The sequence below is a fragment of the Scyliorhinus canicula genome, chromosome 5, assembly GCF_902713615.1.
Source record: "Scyliorhinus canicula chromosome 5, sScyCan1.1, whole genome shotgun sequence".
NCBI lineage: Eukaryota > Metazoa > Chordata > Chondrichthyes > Carcharhiniformes > Scyliorhinidae > Scyliorhinus > Scyliorhinus canicula.
The window spans coordinates 74,886,127-74,904,136 of NC_052150.1; the positions used below are offsets into that span (position 1 = coordinate 74,886,127).

General features: G+C 44.9%; 1 protein-coding gene across 1 annotated transcript in view; it reads left to right on the forward strand.

The window, feature by feature from the left end:
• The window catches only part of pde11al (phosphodiesterase 11a, like), a 392,598-nt gene that overhangs the window by 330,965 nt on the left and 43,623 nt on the right, over positions 1-18,010 (forward strand). Inside the window, exon 15 of the mRNA XM_038797237.1 lies at positions 17,869-17,969. Coding sequence (XP_038653165.1) covers positions 17,869-17,969 — 101 coding nt within the window. The remainder of the gene's footprint in view (positions 1-17,868; positions 17,970-18,010) is intronic.

Below are 18,010 nucleotides of genomic sequence, written 5' to 3' on the forward strand. Positions count from 1 at the left end.
ACCCGAGGAACAAAGAAACAAGAGTACCATACAGACTTTGGACACCTGATTAATATCTTTGCCTGGTGGATCATTGCACTTTCAGTGACCTAATGGGACCAGCTTGGTTCTTCCTTGCCGGTTTCCGATTCTTTGAGTATTAGGCATTAAAAATTCAACCAGTGCATCACCATGCAACCAGTCCTTTCTTCAAGATGATGTAGCCGGATCTTACCACTGAATTATGCCTTAATTTGCCACTCGGCCCAAGTAATGAGTCCACATTTGGACAGTCAGTCATGGTTCCTTGTTTACAGACAACCGGTAAAACTATAGCTGCAGAATGTTACTATGATGAATGTGCTCCCTTACAAAGAACAAATAGAAATGAATATATTATTGTGACCTTTAATTAAATTAGTCAATATATTTCAACAGTTTGTACCAATCCTGTAAATGCTAATGTCCTATTTACAGGGTACATTTGGGACCAAAGAGAGAAAGCAATGGCTCACATCTTATCTTTGTTCCCTAAAATGCAAATGTGGTGAGTCACTGACTGTTTTACACTCCCATAAAAGAGAAAAAAATTATCCAGAATAATTAATGAACCCTGAGGCAATTGAACATTTCCAAACACCGACCCAATAGAAATCAGTTTTCATCATTAATGTATCATAAGCTATTCAGTGAAAGAAGATTAAAATATAAATCAGCTTCAATCTTCCATATCCATGGGGAGCAACATGAAAAAAATCTGAGGAATTTTTAATAAATAATAATCCTCAACTCTTCTTTTTCACATTTGCAATTTAAAGACCAAAATGTCAGACCCAGATATAATCCTTGAAACCTTTCCTCCTCTTTATGCTTTTGAACATTTTGAACTCTTAGTAACTTCGAGAAATAACACATAGGAGTCTAAAGGAAAATCTTTCAGGGCTTTGTAAAGTGCTGCAGTATATTTAAATAGAGGCCACGATCTAGTAGCCCCGTTAGCCGTGTCATAATATCCACTCATGTATATAATGAGATGCAGACAGGCAGTGATTGACACATAGGATGACCAGTAAGCATACAACACAGTACAGCCAATCACCAGACAGGACACTACCACTATAAAGCCAGAGGGCACTAGGTTTCCTGCTCTCTCGGGACCCAGCTACTGAGACAGTCAGAGTCCACGAGCTAGCAAGTGCAAACGCCATGCGGTAGCTAGTAAGTCTGGCCAGGCTACTACAAGTGTCGTGTCGACCCACAGCTGAATATGTATAGCAGTTCTATAGTTGAATAAAACAGCGTTGGATCTTCTCCAGTGATAGACGTCTGTTTCTATCTTCCCCGCATCGGGTGCAGTCCACATCAAACCAACCTGCCTAACACATCAAGCCGTGGGCGCAAATCCCATAATGGCCCCTAAATAATGTGTCGGTGAGATCTCAGTTTGTGATCTTTCCCATTACCTTGCCGGTGACGTGATCAGGTTCATCCCCAGAAAGGGAGTAAACCTGACTTCAATACATCAGCATATTTTTTCATATTATTAAAGAGCTTGAGGCTGTAGCATCCAACCATGGCACATCCTCCCCGCCCAGTCATGATGACCACACCAGGCACGGAAGGTCAAGGCTGGGTATTGCCTCATGACAGTGTCAAGATGGTACATGCAAAGGGCTCCGAGGGGGGGGGTTACCCTCCACTGGGGGGTGGGGCCTCACTCTAAGGTGGGGGCTGGGTGGTGTTCCCCTTGTCCACTAAGATGGTCTCAATGTCTGTCGGGCGTGCCCTGATCTCCTTGTGGTGGGGGGGGTGGGGGGGGGGGGGGGGGAAGAGAGACAACGTTCATTGGAGAGGGGCCAGTTTAACTTTGAGATTGAGGTGCCCTTTAAAAACAGATCCCCGGTGCACCAGCCTGTCTAGGCCCCGCCCCTCTAGCTGGCTGTGTAATCCTCACCAGCACTTTGAAATTGCACATACTGCTATTAAATCAGATGAGAAAATCCGTCTGTGAAGCCGGCAAGTTTCACACAGCTTTTCACACCTGATCCAACACTCATTGCAATTTTTGGAAAATTGAACCTAGTCTGCAAATAAATGACAAGGTGACAGCCTGGCACCTGAGTAAACTTGCACCACTTTCTAGTGCAAAATAGGGTGATCCAAATGAGTGTCTGAAAGGATCAGGGAATTCCGGTAAATTGGGCATTAGTTCTTGTTAGAATGGAACAAGCAAACGGTGGATCCAATCAATGCAGCTCACCTTTTAGATTAATTTCTCTTAAGTTCAGCAACCAGTTCTGGAATGCAAAGCTGAGGGGGGTGATCTGAACTGACATCAGCTGCAGGGGCTGGTTTAGCACACTGGGCTAAATCGCTGGCTTTTAAAGCAGACCAAGGCAAGCCAGCAGCACGGTTCAATTCCCGTACCGGCCTCTCCGAACAGGCGCCGGAATGTGGCAACTAGGGGCTTTTCACAGTAACTTCATTGAAGCCTACTCGTGACAATAAGCGATTGTCATTTTTTCATTTCATTTCATTATTGTTCCACCTGGCCCCATAGAAATGAAACTTTTAAAGTGTTTCCTGGCTATTTGGCTAAGTGTCAGCTGTGCTCATGTGATAGTACTCTCATCTCTGAATCATGAGGTTCTGGGTTCAAGTCCCATTCCAGGGCATGAGCACAAAAATCAAGGCTGACATTCCAGTGCAGCTGTAAGAACGCATTGCACCAGCAGAAGTGACGTCTTTTGGATGAAATGTTCATGAAAGGTCCCCCATCTGCCTTCTTGGGTAGTTGCAAAATATCCCTGACATTATTTTGAAGGAGAGCAGGAAAGTTACACCTGGTGGCCAGGTTAATATTTATCGTTCAATCAGCATCACAAAAAACATATGATCTGTTCATTATTACATTGCTGTTTGTGCAAACTTACTGATCACAAATTAGCAGCCATGTTTCCCACATTACATCAATAGCTGCACTATAGAAATAATTCATTGACTGTAAAACGCTTTGAGATGCCAGGTGGTTGTGAATAAATGCGTGTATTTCTTTCTTTTCTGTTTCTTAAGGTGCCTTCAGTGGTTTCTTTAAGGACTGGTAGTTAAATCTGTCCAAACTCACTACAATATGCGCAACACAAGTTCCATCTATTTGAGGGCTGTTACGATTAGGATCCTGCATCTGTTACCATCTAAAGCCTGTTTTTAGGTGATCAACCTGCATATCTATTTGATTTCCAGTAAAAAATCAACACCATGTTTTGTGACCCAAAATTGGTCTCTCCACCATTGTTTTAATTTTGTACTGAAATGGATGGATGGTGTTCAGTTTTTCCCCTTCTATTTCGATGTTACCTGTCAATTTTTTCAGCATCATAGGACAGGCAACTGATAAACGATGCACTTACTTATGGTAAGATGTTCCATTAAATTTGAGGTAATCCAAAGCTCTGCTCACACCAAGTCCTGTTCGCCATCACCCCTGACATCTGGCTGCTTTGCCCTTTGAGGGGGAGAGCTGACTGGTGGTGATTTAAACACTGACGTCAGCTAACCAACTTTAATTTTAAAATTCTCATTGTTGTTTTCAAATCCCTCTAAGTCCTTGTCCAACCCAATCTCTGTAATCTCCTCCAGCCCCACAACCCTCTGCGATACCTATGCTGCTCTGGCTCTGACCTCTTGAGCTTCCCCAGTTTTAATTACTCCATCCTTGGTATCTCCCGAGGCCAGAAGCACTGGAATTCCCTACCCAAACTTTCCTACCTCTCTATCTTACTTTCCTTCCTTATGTTTCTCCTTAAAACGTACCCCTCGCCCCAGATCTTGGTCATCTGCTCAAATATCTCTTTATGTGGCTGGAGCCAAACTTTGTTTTAAAATGCTCCTGTGAAGCCCTTTGCGAGATTGTATTATGTTAAAGATTCTGGTCGCGATTTAACTAAATGGGAACAAAGTCCTATAGCGAGCGTGTTTAGCTGTATGTTTCCTGGTGCTCGCAGCGCCAAGAAACACAAGGCTATAAAACGCGAGTCGCATTTGATAAGTGATCTCAACAGGGAATGCGCCACCAAGGCCGTACATAGCCCCGTTTTGTGCACTGAGGAGCTCCACTCGCCAGAATTCCTCAGTGTAATGAGAGATCGGGACCCCATTTAAAAATGGCATCCCAATCTCTGAGGCACCGAAGCGATCCCTGACCTCCCCAAACCCCAACGTATTGTGGGAGGGAGCTCTGGCCTAATGGCACCCACGCAAAATAATACCAGCTTGGCACCATGGCAGTGCCAACCTGGCATCCTGGCAGGGCCAATCTGACACCCAGGTGACACTGCTAGGGTGCACGTCTGGCATTCCCAGGGTGCCCAGGTGGCACCAGCAGTGCCAGGGTCATGCCCAAAGGTCATGCACCTGGGGTCCTCCGATCCCCTGGGAGACCCCCACAAGTGCCATTCGATCTGGTCCCCGTTTGTGGAGACCAATACTAAATTGCACTCGACCCGAGGTCTCCGAGCAAGGGATCCCACACCTTGGATAACTCAGAAAACTGCACATACAGTGAGACTAGCTGTCTCGCTTTAATATCAGATTTACTATAACATGATCCCGGCCAAAATGGGCAGGATTCACATTGCAATGTCTTGGAAGATCTCACGAGGTGTTGCAAGCTGGATAGGTCCTGGGATCGGGGTCTGCCAGCTTTTTTCTGCCACGCTGTGCCACTGCGAGCTGCTTTTTGGGCGCAGCGTGGCCATTGAATCGTATATACAACCCCTATAAGTTGTTGTTAATAAGGTCTTGAAACATAAAGGTCAGGCCTTCATAGATTTACTAGTAAAGTCGCCATCGTCCCAGATGACCAAAGGCTGCTTTGCCCTTTGAGGGGGGAGAGCTGACTGGTGGTGGTTTAACTTGAGGATCACCACACCTCAGGCGAGGGGCAAGTAGAGAGAGCGGGGCTTACGGGAATTGAACCTGCGCTGTTGGCCTCGCACTGCATCACAAACCAGCTGCCAACCAACTGAGCTAAACCAGCTAACACTTAAGTACATACCTGGAGTACATGCAATAATACTTAAGCATCCACTGAATCATATAGAACTTACAACCATACCTCTAATTGGGGGCTCAAATGAATTACAGTTCTGTGCTCAGTTTTCAGATGGATTGAACCCTTTGAATCCAAGTTCTCGTTATGATTCATCACTCTTTGCCTTTCTCTTACACATGCTACATGATCATTAGCATGTCTTCACATTAATTAGATGAAAAGTTATAAACAATTGCTTTCGATAACACAAAAGCAAAGTATTGTAAATGCTGAACATCTGAAGTAGAAACAGAAAATGCGGGAAACACTCTGCAGGTTTAGCAGCATCCAAGGAGAGATAAATGTTTAAAGTTTCAGCTTGATGGCCTTTTCCCAGAACATGGCAGAGATAGCAAACCAGCTTACAATTCAAAGCTGAAGCACCTCATCAAACCACCTGCCAAACCTGTGGTAGAGTCTGCGGATCCAGGATTGGACTGTTCAACCACTGCATAACCCATCTCCCCAGATGGATACAAGTCATCCTCAACCCTGAGGGACTTCCCAAGAAGACACCGGGTGGAAGCATCTAGGCTAGAAACAGTAAGGGCCATGTTCACCATAGGCATAAACAGTGAACTAGCCATCCATTATACAACACACATTTCTCATCTTTTTATTGATTTCGAGGAAAATCAGACAAGTGTACAACTAATGATACATCTGCAGCTGCCACTTTACTTTCCCAAAGTAAACATTTTCTGCCCCGATTCATGTAATGCATGACTGCTTTCTGACACATACACCGAGCAAGCTACAAAAGGCAATATTCATCACTGATAATCACGATTGACCCAGACTATGTGCAGGAGATAAAAACCATGAAATCCTGAGGCATAGCAAGCAAACTGAGTGTCAAAAATTCCTAAAATTAACAGTAGGGTATATTATATATTAAATGGGTTAAATTCAAAGAAATAAAGGCACTAGTGAAGCGAATGAATTGGAATTCAACAACGCTCCACTACAGGTCAAATGAGACACATTTAAAGGTAATATACTGAATACATTGAGGATAAATACATTGCTAAAAGAAATATGCTCTGTCTAATTAAACATAATGTAAATAGTTTACTAAACAAATTAGATACAAGTTAAGGAGGGAAGTTGGCCTCTTTTAAATTTCCAGGGAAAAGGGGAAATGGATTGTTGGAATATAGCAAAATACAGAAATATGATTGATCAAAGAGAGATAAGAAAGAGACACAACAGCAGACTTCTCACCTTAGTAAAAATAAATCCAGGTACTTCAAAAGCCAGAGGGAAAGATACAAATGGATGAAAAATTGCAGATGAGGACAAAATAGTACATTTTCTGACTTGCTAAATGTGCTGAATAATTCCAAGTATTTGCAAAGGAAATAAAGGTAAAATCAATGAATATGATATAAATTAGATCAAATCATAGAAATAGTAAAAGATCTCAAAGCTAATAAATCCTCAGGCACAGCTAGCATTTATTTCAGAATGTTGAGAAGGACTGGAGAAGTAACTTATGAGGCAGTGACAAGTGTAGGAGACAGTGACCACCGGATGGTACCAATATTTATAAATGTGGCTAACAAGTATTCAGAAATGGGGCCAGAACAGATGTAGACAAAAAATACAGGCTGTTAATCTTACTTGTGTTTTGTGTAATACAGAAAAATTGATTTTCAATAAAACAGCAACTTGCATTTATATAAGTACCTTTAGTTTAGAAGAGTTCTCCAAGGCACTTCAAAATAGGTGAAAGGAGCTAAATAGTACTGGGAAAATAGAACAAATATTAGGAATGGTGATCAAAAGCTTGATCCACGTTGTGGGTTTTGGAGGGGTGGGGTTTAATGGAGGAGAGGGAGCTAGGGAGACGGTGAAGTTTAGGGAGGGTGTTCAAGCATGTGAGGCTTGACTACCAAAGGCAAAATGAAGGCAAGACATGCACAAGAAGCCAGAGTCAAAGCAATGGAGAATTCAGTGGAGAGTAGCATTTGTGGGGCTGAAGGAGGTTACAGATATGGGGAGGTTAAGAACAGTGAATGATTTGAACAGAAGAATGAGAATTTTTAATTTGATGAGGATTTCAGCAGCGATGGACAAGTGATGCTATAGCATTTGAAGTAGGCTGTCTTTGTGACAGAGGATGTGGAATTGGAACCTCAGTTCAGAGTCAGGGAGGAGTAAGTTAAGGAATATTGGTCCAATAATGATCCAATAAAGAGAAGTCAACAAGGTTTTATAAGGGAAGATTCTGTCTCGGCAAATTCCTTGGCCGGGATTCTCCGAAAACGCGGCTATGTGTTGACGCCGACGTAAACACCGGCACGCCGGTGTCAACGGGCCTCTTGGCCCAGCGATTCTGTTGCCCACAGGGGGCCAGCACAGCGCCGGAGTGCTCGGCACTGCTCGCCGCGGGTCCACACCAGCGCCGTGCAACATGGCAGAGCCATACAGCACGCTGGTACGGAAGAAAGTAGGCCCCCCCCCCCAGATCGCGCGCGCCTGCAGATCGGTGGCCCCCGATCGCGGGCCTGGCCGTCGTGAAGGCCCCCCTGGAGTCTGATCCCCCTGCCCTCCCCCAGCCACGGGTCGGAGCCCCCGCCGGGTGGAACCATACGGAACCACGAAACTCGGCGGGAACTCAGCTGGTCGACCGTGGAGAATCGCAGCAGGGGCCTCTTTAGAGGCCCCGACCGGCGGGTCGTGGATCGCCTGCGGCTAGAGGCGAGTCTCCAGTTGCCGGAGAATCGCGTCCCAGCGTCAGACCGGCATCGCGGGCCATCTTGGCGTCAACACCGATTCTCCGAGCCTGCGCCGGCCCTTGTCTCCTTCTAGGAAATGACATTCAAAGCAAACTGTGGCAAACAGCATAATGTGCCAAACGTAGACTTCTAATTGGCATTTGACAACTTTCCACCTGAAAGATTATTATTTTAGTCTCACAGAATTAGATATTACAAATCATGGAAATGAAAAAAAGACAATGATGAAGGATAGAAAACAATAAAGGCTGGATTTGATGGAAAAGGCAGGAAGGTCGAGGCAGGAAACCTCCTGGCTCCACAGACTTGCTCATTTAAAAGGACCCCTGCCTGCCATATTATCATTTTGGGGAGTCAGGGTCAGGATGGAGCCCACCGCCTCCAATGGTTTTTAGAAAGTCAACCTCAGTCCTCTGCGACTTCAGCCAAATTGCATTAAAGACTATTAGGCCCTTAAGCCCTCATCTCCGCACCCAGCCCCATGCCATATACCCCCATGTGACCTCCATTACCCCTCATATCACCATGCCAACTCCATGCCAGCACCATGGACGTTCATTCTTTTCTCCTTCATATCCTCCTCCCCATTCCCTTTCATAGCCTCTCACCAATTATCCACTATGGGCAGATCTTAGGAGGCATGTGGAGAGGCAAAACCAAAGCTTCCAATATTCTTAAGATAACTCAGTCCCAAATATACTTGATACAGAAAATACTCTCATTAATGAAACCTATTCAAATAATTTCAATACCCACAAGTGTTCGATCTGTCAATCATCAACCCAGCAACTTCTATCCTGGGAGAAAAGATACATTGATCACCAACATCTTTAAACCACCTTGACTTTGGATGTTCAGGGATTACTGAGCTCAGCTTGGAAGCATCCAAGTTATCAATCTATATGGCCCATAGTTCTTTAACTTTAATTGGACTCTTAAAAACCTGCTTAATTCATCCTCGCACTCGGTAATGTGTGTGTGTCCTCTTTTGCTTTTTTTTAAAAATCAAGAAATACTTTCTGTTTGTGTCTATTACAGTCACAGCACATAAACAGTTAAACACTCACTGAATTGGTAAACATGTCCTTTTTAAAAAAAAACTCAAGTCAAAATAGGGGTGGGTAAAAAGGGTCCCATTCCATCACCTGACCGTAACAGGCAGGAGCACAGGCAGATAAAATTTATTGCAAGCAGTGGTAAAGTAATGGACATAGGTTTCTTTAGCTTTACTGTTAACTCAGTCAATGGTCAGAATAGCCAGAGATGAAACTGAAAAAGATATTTGTCTTTGATGCTGAATATGTCCAACCCATGCAGACTAGCTATCAATAAAATCAATAGAATGTTGAACAATCAAAGCAAATACAGTGGCACACAAGATGAAGGAAATCATGGCCAGACCACATCTGGAGTTCTATCTACGTTTCTGGTTCCCAAGGCCTAAGAGACATATTCAATTATTTCCGGCAATGGAGAAGAGACATGAGGCTGTTCTCTGATGTAAAATGAAAGTCTGAAGAAACGTGGACATTTCAACCTGGAAAAAGTATTGACAGAAAGCCAGAGAAGGGGATGAGACTGAATGGTTCATATGGAGTGCAAAATTGATGGGTCAAATGGCTTGTTTCACTGCTGCAGCATTTTGTATTTCAGTTTTAATAGGAATGGTAGGTTGTAAGGTTCTCCATGATATGTGTGATGTGTTGTCCGTTCGCATTCGGTATTATGGAATGGGCCACTTTATTAAAGCCCCAACATCTGATTTATTTTGTACAGACATTTAGACATGATGGATTGACAGATGGCTCTGTTTATTCAGCAGAGGTATGTCTGAAAGTAACTGGTGACTGAAAAAGATTCTACCAGGTCTCATGTTCAATATGAATATATTTTCATTCACATTCAAAATGGGAATATTTTATATTCGCTTTGCAGTTCTGAGCATTTTTCACCCAGAACAGTTCTGCTTTGTCCAAAATTTCATTCTGCAGTTAGAAACAAGTCATTTCACAGGGGCTTTGTAAGGTGCTTCAGGGTTCATTGCCAGCATCTTCCGATTGCTGTGCATCTCCTGTTGGCTGACTGATGTAAGTGGAATGGCTTCCTGTTTGCACTTCTAATGGTATATACTATGTGACCTTGATTTGCCGACATACTGCCAGTGTTTAATGCTGGTTTTTGTCATTAAAAGTAGCATGTGAACATTGTTTCTATCAGTGCACCCCTTATTATGAGGTTAATTGGCTGTTAGTCACTCTGTAAACATTAACAACACTCATTAGTGCTCAGTGGAATCTCTGTACTGGTGGTAAGTATACCAAGTACATATTTATAGATGAAAAAAGGCAGTGTTAAATCAGCCCCAAACTCACTGCAGGTAGAAAAATTTAGGCTAAACCTATCTGCACATAGACGGCTACCTCTTTCTACAATTATTTAGTCAATGTTCAGTTAACAAGTAAATTATGACTATCATTGTTGCTGAGTTTACAAGTGCATGTCAACTGGATCACTGAGTGACAATGGTCAACATGATTCCCAGTGTGTGCGAAGTTCACTGATCTTGGATGTAACTATAATAGGCGGTGTTACCATGGGACCTAGTACGTCCTGGCAAGAGAAGTGGAGGGAGTGGGATGGTGATGAATCAACAAGGATCTCTGCTTCAAATCACTCTCTAGCAAACCTTACCAAAAATAAATGTATATGATTATCAAATGGAATAAAGTTGGGGTTCCACTGTAATTTCTTCTTCAGTCGAATAGTCTGTGGGTACGCACGATCAATGATAGTTCACGTAAAATGGTGACTTTGCCCAAATACTGGAGGTCAAGGCACCCCTGTAGAGCAAAACCCTGACATGGCTAAGTGCATTAAAGTATTAGAACTACTCTAATTTGCACAAAGGCTTTCTGTTCGCCCATCTTTCGTTCAAACTGTTATAGAGCTTCTTTTTTTTGTCTCTTTCTGTCTTCAGCAATTTTAGTATCCCACAAACAAGCTTGGCACAAAACAATTCTAGGCCAGAATTCAAAATTCCAAGAGCCCAAATCTACCTTTTTATGAGCTATAGATTCGCTTGCCTTATTTGGGAACGGTCTTGTTTCTGAGTCAGAGTTTGTTAGTGTTACATGAGAGAGATATCAAGAAATAGGGTCCAGAAATGATATTGAAGATGCAGCAGGCAATTTAGGGGTTAAACCAACTGAGGGAAAAATTCCTGCTAGACAGAGTCAGAGGGATATGCCCACACCTGGCATGAGTTACTTACCCCATTCAGACTTAACTCATTAGTGGGAATATACAGGATGGCCTGGTTCAGCAAGGGTGAGTCACTCGAGATCCATTGTCCTTCAGGACATTCCTGTCTGACCAGCAATTAGCCATTACAGAGTCTGATGGCCTCTGTGTACATCAATGGGAGGTTAGTTGCATATCAATAGCATGGCTCTCTTCTTTTGTGTGAGAGGCTGGGCGGAGCTCAGAGAGAGAAAATCCTGTTTTGAACAGGTACGCGGATAAGACTTCAGAAATCTACCGAGAAGGTCATGAAAGTTGCCACCGAGGCAGGCTCCGGTAAAAAGGTTCAGAACAAGTGTCCCAACAGAAGGAAAATTGCTCTCTAAACACAATTATTGCCTTTGTCTGCCTATGAAAGTGGCATGAGAGCTACATGTTCTGTTATAGTGTTCTGTAATGGGAACTAGTGTGGTATGGTTAAGAAACTACATGTAGTCTGCTATTCCTAGGGTTGAAATATAAAAAGTTTAAATATTGTTTTCTTTTGTTTGAATAAAGTTTGTTTATAAAATAATCAAGCCATATTTCTTACATTATCACTCCTGGAACAAATTGATCTTTCTCCACCATCTTGAAACTTTAAAAAGTTATAGTCGTCTTGGTTCAGTCTCTCAGCCACTGCTGAGAGCTGACCAGGTGTCCATAACAGTTGGTGTGAGTTCATAATCTATGCTTAGGGGCTGGTTTAGCTCACAAGGCTAAATCGCTGGCTTTTAAAGCAGACCAAGCAGGCCAGCAGCACGGTTCGATTCCCGTACCAGCCTCCCCGGACAGGCGCCGGAATGTGGCGACTATGGGCTTTTCACAGTAACTTCATTGAAGCCTACTCGTGACAATAAGCGATTTTCATTTCATTATATTCCAGCGCTGTTCTGAGGGGGTTTGGCATTATTGCAGCTGCCATCCTTTGGCAAGACTCAAAGTTAATGTTCCATCTTCTTGGTCTGTTTGGATTCTCCCCTTCGGATGAGATCTGGTTGACTGGGACCCTTTTTCCAATCCCTCCGGAACCAACTCATTTCCCTGATGTCTTTGATGAAGAGTCATCCAGACTCCAAACGTTAGTTCTCTTCTCTCTCCACAGATACTTTCAGACCTGCTGAGATTTTACAGCATTTTCTGTTTTTGTTTTAGTTTCCAGTATCCACAGTAACTTTCTTTTAACCCTGATATTGGGATCATTCAGTTTTCGGGCTTCGATCCCGGCATGACGGAGCAACCTATCAGAATTCATGTTGTTCACATTTGCGCAGCTCCGAATGATCTGGATCCTTTTTACCGGAGCCTGCCTCGGTGGTAACTTTCATGACCTTCTCGGTAGATTTCTGAAGTCTTATCCGCGTACCTGTTCAAAACAGGATTTTCTCTCTCTGAGCTCCGCCCAGCCTCTCACACAAAAGAAGAGAGCCATGCTATTGATATGCAACTAACCTCCCATTGATGGCTCAGGCCAGGGGATGAACATAATTGTGGTGCCCAGAGTGATGTCTAAGACTTGGTTTTGGCCTGGAAAAAACCAGAGCACGGCAGACAAACACAGTGAAATTACACAAATGTTCAAATTTGATGTGATTTTCAGCGAGTCTCCACATTTTCTCCCTAGAGTTTCTTTCTAGCAACACAACTGGAGTTACTGAAGTTAACTGACCCATCCCTGATCCTGAATAATTTTGTAGTCAGGAGGAAGGTCACTGGTGCACTGGGATTCCAGTTTCACCTAATTACTGCAGCAGAGTAAAATCAAGACATTTCACCCCTGTTTTCGTTCTGATTTTTTAATTTTTCAATTTTCAACTATTTCCCAGATTTAAAACTGAATTATAATCAGTTTTTATGTCGTGAATTATCCGACCATTGCTCTTTTCCAAGTTACATGACTTACAGATTTACTTCTGTGCACATCTTTCATATACACACAGAGATGTGTGGCACCTACCAAAATTTGGCAAATCCCGCCAGCGCCATCGGTGGGAAATCTCACGGAATATTGAACCTGTTCAAGTATTTTTTTACCACATGAATAATGCCGTGCTCGTGGTGGCCGTCTCCTGATTGACTCATCCCAGGGCAACTTAATTTTTGCACTGAGTGGGGAGCTCCATATAAACGCCTCCCCAAGACTTGTTCCAGATCCATTCGAGGGAATGGCTGCCAGAAAGCCAGCACCGTGTTTCTCAGTAGGAGTCCTGTCCAGACTCTTGGATGGTGTGCAGCAGAGGTCAGATGTCCTCTATCCACGGCCGCCGAGACGTCCATCCAGCAAGGTGATACCCCGGCCCTGCCTGGGTGGCACTGGCAGTCTTAGTCACTCACTGCAGAAGAAGATGGGGCAGCAGTGCCCCGAAAAGATGAATGACCTTTGTCACACAGCCAGCATGAGTCTGCCACCTTCCGTCTCTCACTGAATCCCCTCACACACCCCTCACATCTCCAACGTCATCACTTACCCAGCCACCTCGCGGATTGCCTACACCTGTCGCAGCGCCCTCTTCCCCACCCCACCAATCCCATGGTCTCTCGAGTATCTACTCTGCTCTCAAATCCCCCCTCCCACTCAAATCCCATGCATGCCACACCTCATCACCATCTGTCTCATTGCAGGACAAACCCAAGCACAACAGGCGTGAGCGGGCTCAGATGCCCTGAGCCATGCATGAACTCAGATGCCTCACACCGTTTGAGGAAAAAGCCCTTGAGTTAAGCGGGAAGGAGTAAGACCGTGCTTCACATGGGTTAACATTGTCCCATCATTTATCCCCCATGATGCACTAATACCATCTCCCTTCCCTTGCAGGGAAATCAGTTGACCAACCCGGACCATCCTCTCACCCCTTGAAGACCATGGACATGAGCAGTTCTGAGGGAGACCTCTCTGACACTGCCATAGCAAAAGCGCCACATCTGTCACCTGCACCCTCCACCTTCGCAGAAATGTATACCTTGGTGGAATTAAGTAGTAGGCAGGCTTCTGGGTCACTCACTGGTGAGGACCTCACAATCAAAGATCCACAGCAGGTGGAGGCAGGGAATCCCCAGACAACTGGCACTTGGAGGAATGCCAGAGCCCACAACACTGCTGACCCTTGAATCCTGTCATCCCAGAACTGCTCAAACTGCAAAGGCAGAGTTGCAAGCATTAGGAAACAATGACGACATCTCTCCTCAGAATGCAAAGCCCACTAGAGGAGTCTGTCCGAGGAGGTGGTGCTGTCACTCCTATGTAATTTGTGCTGCGAGGGTGGAGTCCATAGTGGAGACCTTGGTGCACTCCATGGTGAGGGATGCCCCCATGGCTGGGGACAGGAGCTCCATGGTGCCGGGCCTCAACTGCATGATGCTAGCTCTGATGAGAATCCACAATTGTCTGCCAGAGGACGGTAAAGCTTCTGGATCTCATTCCAGCTGCTGCTCTATTGCATTGAGGAGCGAAGAGGCCTGCGGGCACCCAAAGACAAGAGGAACAGCAAGAGTGCCTCCCAGGGCCCACTCCCCCAACTCCTCCTGGTCCAGCTGATCCCCTCTGCAGTGGCAAGTTGTGGAGAGCGCAGCAGAACACAATTATGGAGGACATCCTCTGAGGGCTGTACTAGAGGGCATCCCCTATCACCTGCGCGACCAGTACACGTGTTGCTGCATGAGACTCATTGTAGCGAGTCTCTGCAGATGTTTGAGGCCGCCGCACTAGCGGTATCAGCCACCTCATGACTGATTACCCCTTGTCCACGAGGAGCCACTCCTCCAGACCTCTCTTGTGCATTTGTGTGCAGCTGATTGGGAAATGCCGCACCGGTCATTGGTACTTTCCTGAAACGAGCCGCTTGCATCGAAGTTCAGAGCGGTAGTAACTGTAAGGGCCACAGTAACTGTAAGGGGGTGTCTTCTCATTCCACCTGCTGCCAGCTCTGCAGGATCTGGCAAAGGTGGTCCACTGCCGCCTGAGACAGATCCAGTTTTCACCGTCACTTAAGCTCCAACATCCCCCCCCCAAAGCCACAACCTTGAATGAGGTGAGTAATCATAGACACCACTATCGTGCCTTGCAAAGGGGTACACATTCGTGTTATCTGTATGATGTTAATGCTTGTATGAGCATTGAGGTTCAAAGCTAGGGACCAACATTTCCAGGTTATTTTGAGTGGGACAACGCTTCCAAAGTGTTAAGAACTTGGCTCCAACTATTTTTGTTGACACTAATTAAACTAAATTTTATAAACTGAGGGACAAATTAAAAGGGGCAGCCCTTAAAGGGATACTGCCTTAAAAGCAAATCGCAAATGAAACTTAGCGCCAAAATAAAAAATGCTAATTTTTCATACTTTCATTGGAGTTGAAATATGTCGTTGAAGCCAAAACCCACACAGGAACTGGAACCCTGGATTAAAAGTCTGATGCACTATTGGGTGTGCTATTTGGGTGCATTTGTGCCACTGATGTGGCATTATTCAATGATCAATGAAGGATGAGGTAGCATATCAGGCATATCAAGCAGCATGGTAGTATAGTGGTTAGCACTATGACTACACAGTGCCAGGGTCCCAGGTTCGATTCCTGGCTTGGGTCACTGTCTGTGTGGAGTGCCCGTTCTCCCCGTGTCTGCGTGGGTCTCCTCTGGGTGCTCCAGTCTACTCCCACAAGTCCCGAAAGACGTTATTAAGTGATTTGGATATTCTGAATTCTCCCTCTGTGTACACGAACAGGCGCCAGAATGTGGTGACTTGGGGCTTTTCACAGTAACTTCATTGCAATAAAGTCTACTTGTGACAATAAAGATTATTATTATTGTTATAAATGACTGCCTATTGTGTCAGATGAGGCACAACTGATTTGAGTGAAGTCTGCAAGCACATTCCTAGAGAGCTCCCTCATTCTCTCAGGTCACAACGGATTCAGAGTTGACCGAACTTCTATCAGCCACTGAACCTGAGGATGGGTGATGAAAAGAAGCTGGCAGTTCCAAAGAAGGGCGGGAGGAAAGCTCTGAAGAAAACGTCAGCCAAAGGCAGCAAGAAGAGGAGGTGATCCAAGAAAGATTGTTTCTCCATCTACAGCTACCAAGTGATGAAACACGTCCACCCTGACGCCGGAATTTCATCTAAGGCCACGATGACCATTAACTTGTTTGTCACGGGTAGCACAGTGGTTAGCACTGTTGCTTTACAGCACCAAGGACCTAGGTTCGATTCACAGCTTGGATCACAGTCTGTGCGGAATCTGCATGTTCTCCCTGTGTCTGCATGGGTTTCCTCCGGGTGCTCCGGTTTCCTCCTACAAGTCCTGAAAGACGTGCTTGTTAGGTAATTTGGACATTCTGAATTCTCCTTCTGTGTACCCGAATAGGCCCTGGAATGTGCCGACTAGAGGCTTTTCACAGTAACTTCATTGCAGTGTTAATGTAAGGCTACTCGTGACACTGATACAGATTATTATTAACAACATCATGGAGCGCATCGCACTGAGGCTTCCTGCCTGGCCCATTACAACAAACGACACGCCATGAGCGCCTGGGAGATCCAGACCGCCGTGCACCTGCTGCCGCCTGGGGAACTGGCCAAGCACGTCATGTTGGAGGGTAAAAGGCGGTGACCAAGTACACCAGCTCCAAGTAAAACTGCACCATGTACTGGAAAACGCACAGCCATCCACCTCATCACTAATGCCTGATTATTATACTTCCCTGACAAGTAGTTTTGAACTTCCATGCAGCTTAACTGCTTTGTCCTCAAGACGCTGCTTGAGTGTGTGGTTCAACTCACACTGCAGTTGTGTTTCCCCCCCACCCTCCCCAATGAAAGAGTCTTCATGCCTCATGCGGCAGAGATGCAACCCATTCCTGAATCCCTCACTCTGCCCTTGCAGCCTAGCCTCTCATGAAACCCCACCCTAGAACCTCACAGTCCCCCCCCCCCCCCCCCCCCCCCCCGGACTCTCTGTATTCTTCCGCCCACCCACTTTCCAGCTGCCACAATGAAAGGGCACTTCTTCAGCGGCGATGAGAACACAGACCCAGCAAAAAGGACACGGGAAGCCTGCATGCTAGGTATGGCCAGCAAGTGATCCCTGCCCCCAAGTTTGTGCTACTGAAACCCACCCCCGGCCCAGAGTTGAACTGATCTATGTACCCTATGTAGTCCCCAGTACCCACTGAACTTTCAACACCCTGGATGGTGATGGCTGCCTGAGCGCTCACCTCTGAAATCCCCCTCGGAGGTGATGCCACCAGGTTTAGGTTTATGTAAAGCTGTTGGAAATGGCACGCCTGCACCCAAGAAACATTCAGTGAGCATGGAAGTCCCAAATTGGGTGCTCGCTAATCACATGCTAATGTATCAAAATGAGGTTCCCGTGTTCCCATGGTGTGTTACATGTTACTCCATCAGCAATGGGGAGGAGGGGAGTTGGAAATCGCAATATCGCCGGAGAGATTCACCAATTCAGCACACGGCAAGTGTCGGCTCAAAATCGACAAAATATCTGTTACTAATTGTCGACAGTATTTTCCCCCATTCCTAACTTGAACAGCGTAAAGATTGTTCCGACAAATGCAACAAAATGGCTTCCCGCTAAGCAAATCACTTTTAAAAAATAAAAGAAATTAAATAAATGCGTAAACATTTTTGCTGAATTTCATCTTTAAATATGTAACATCTATTTTTCCACTATCTTTAATTTTGGCATGAATTTTAAAATCCCCATGAATAGCTGTTTTGACCTTTTATACATTTGCATTAAGATACTGCACCTTTTCCTTAACTTTAGGGACACAACATTTTTGCCAACCTTTCATCCAATGATTACAGCAATTTGATGCAGCTACTGAAACAAGCCATCCTGTCCACTGACCTCATGCTTCATTTTGAGTAAGTGTTTCTATTACGGGAACAAAAAAACATTCCATATA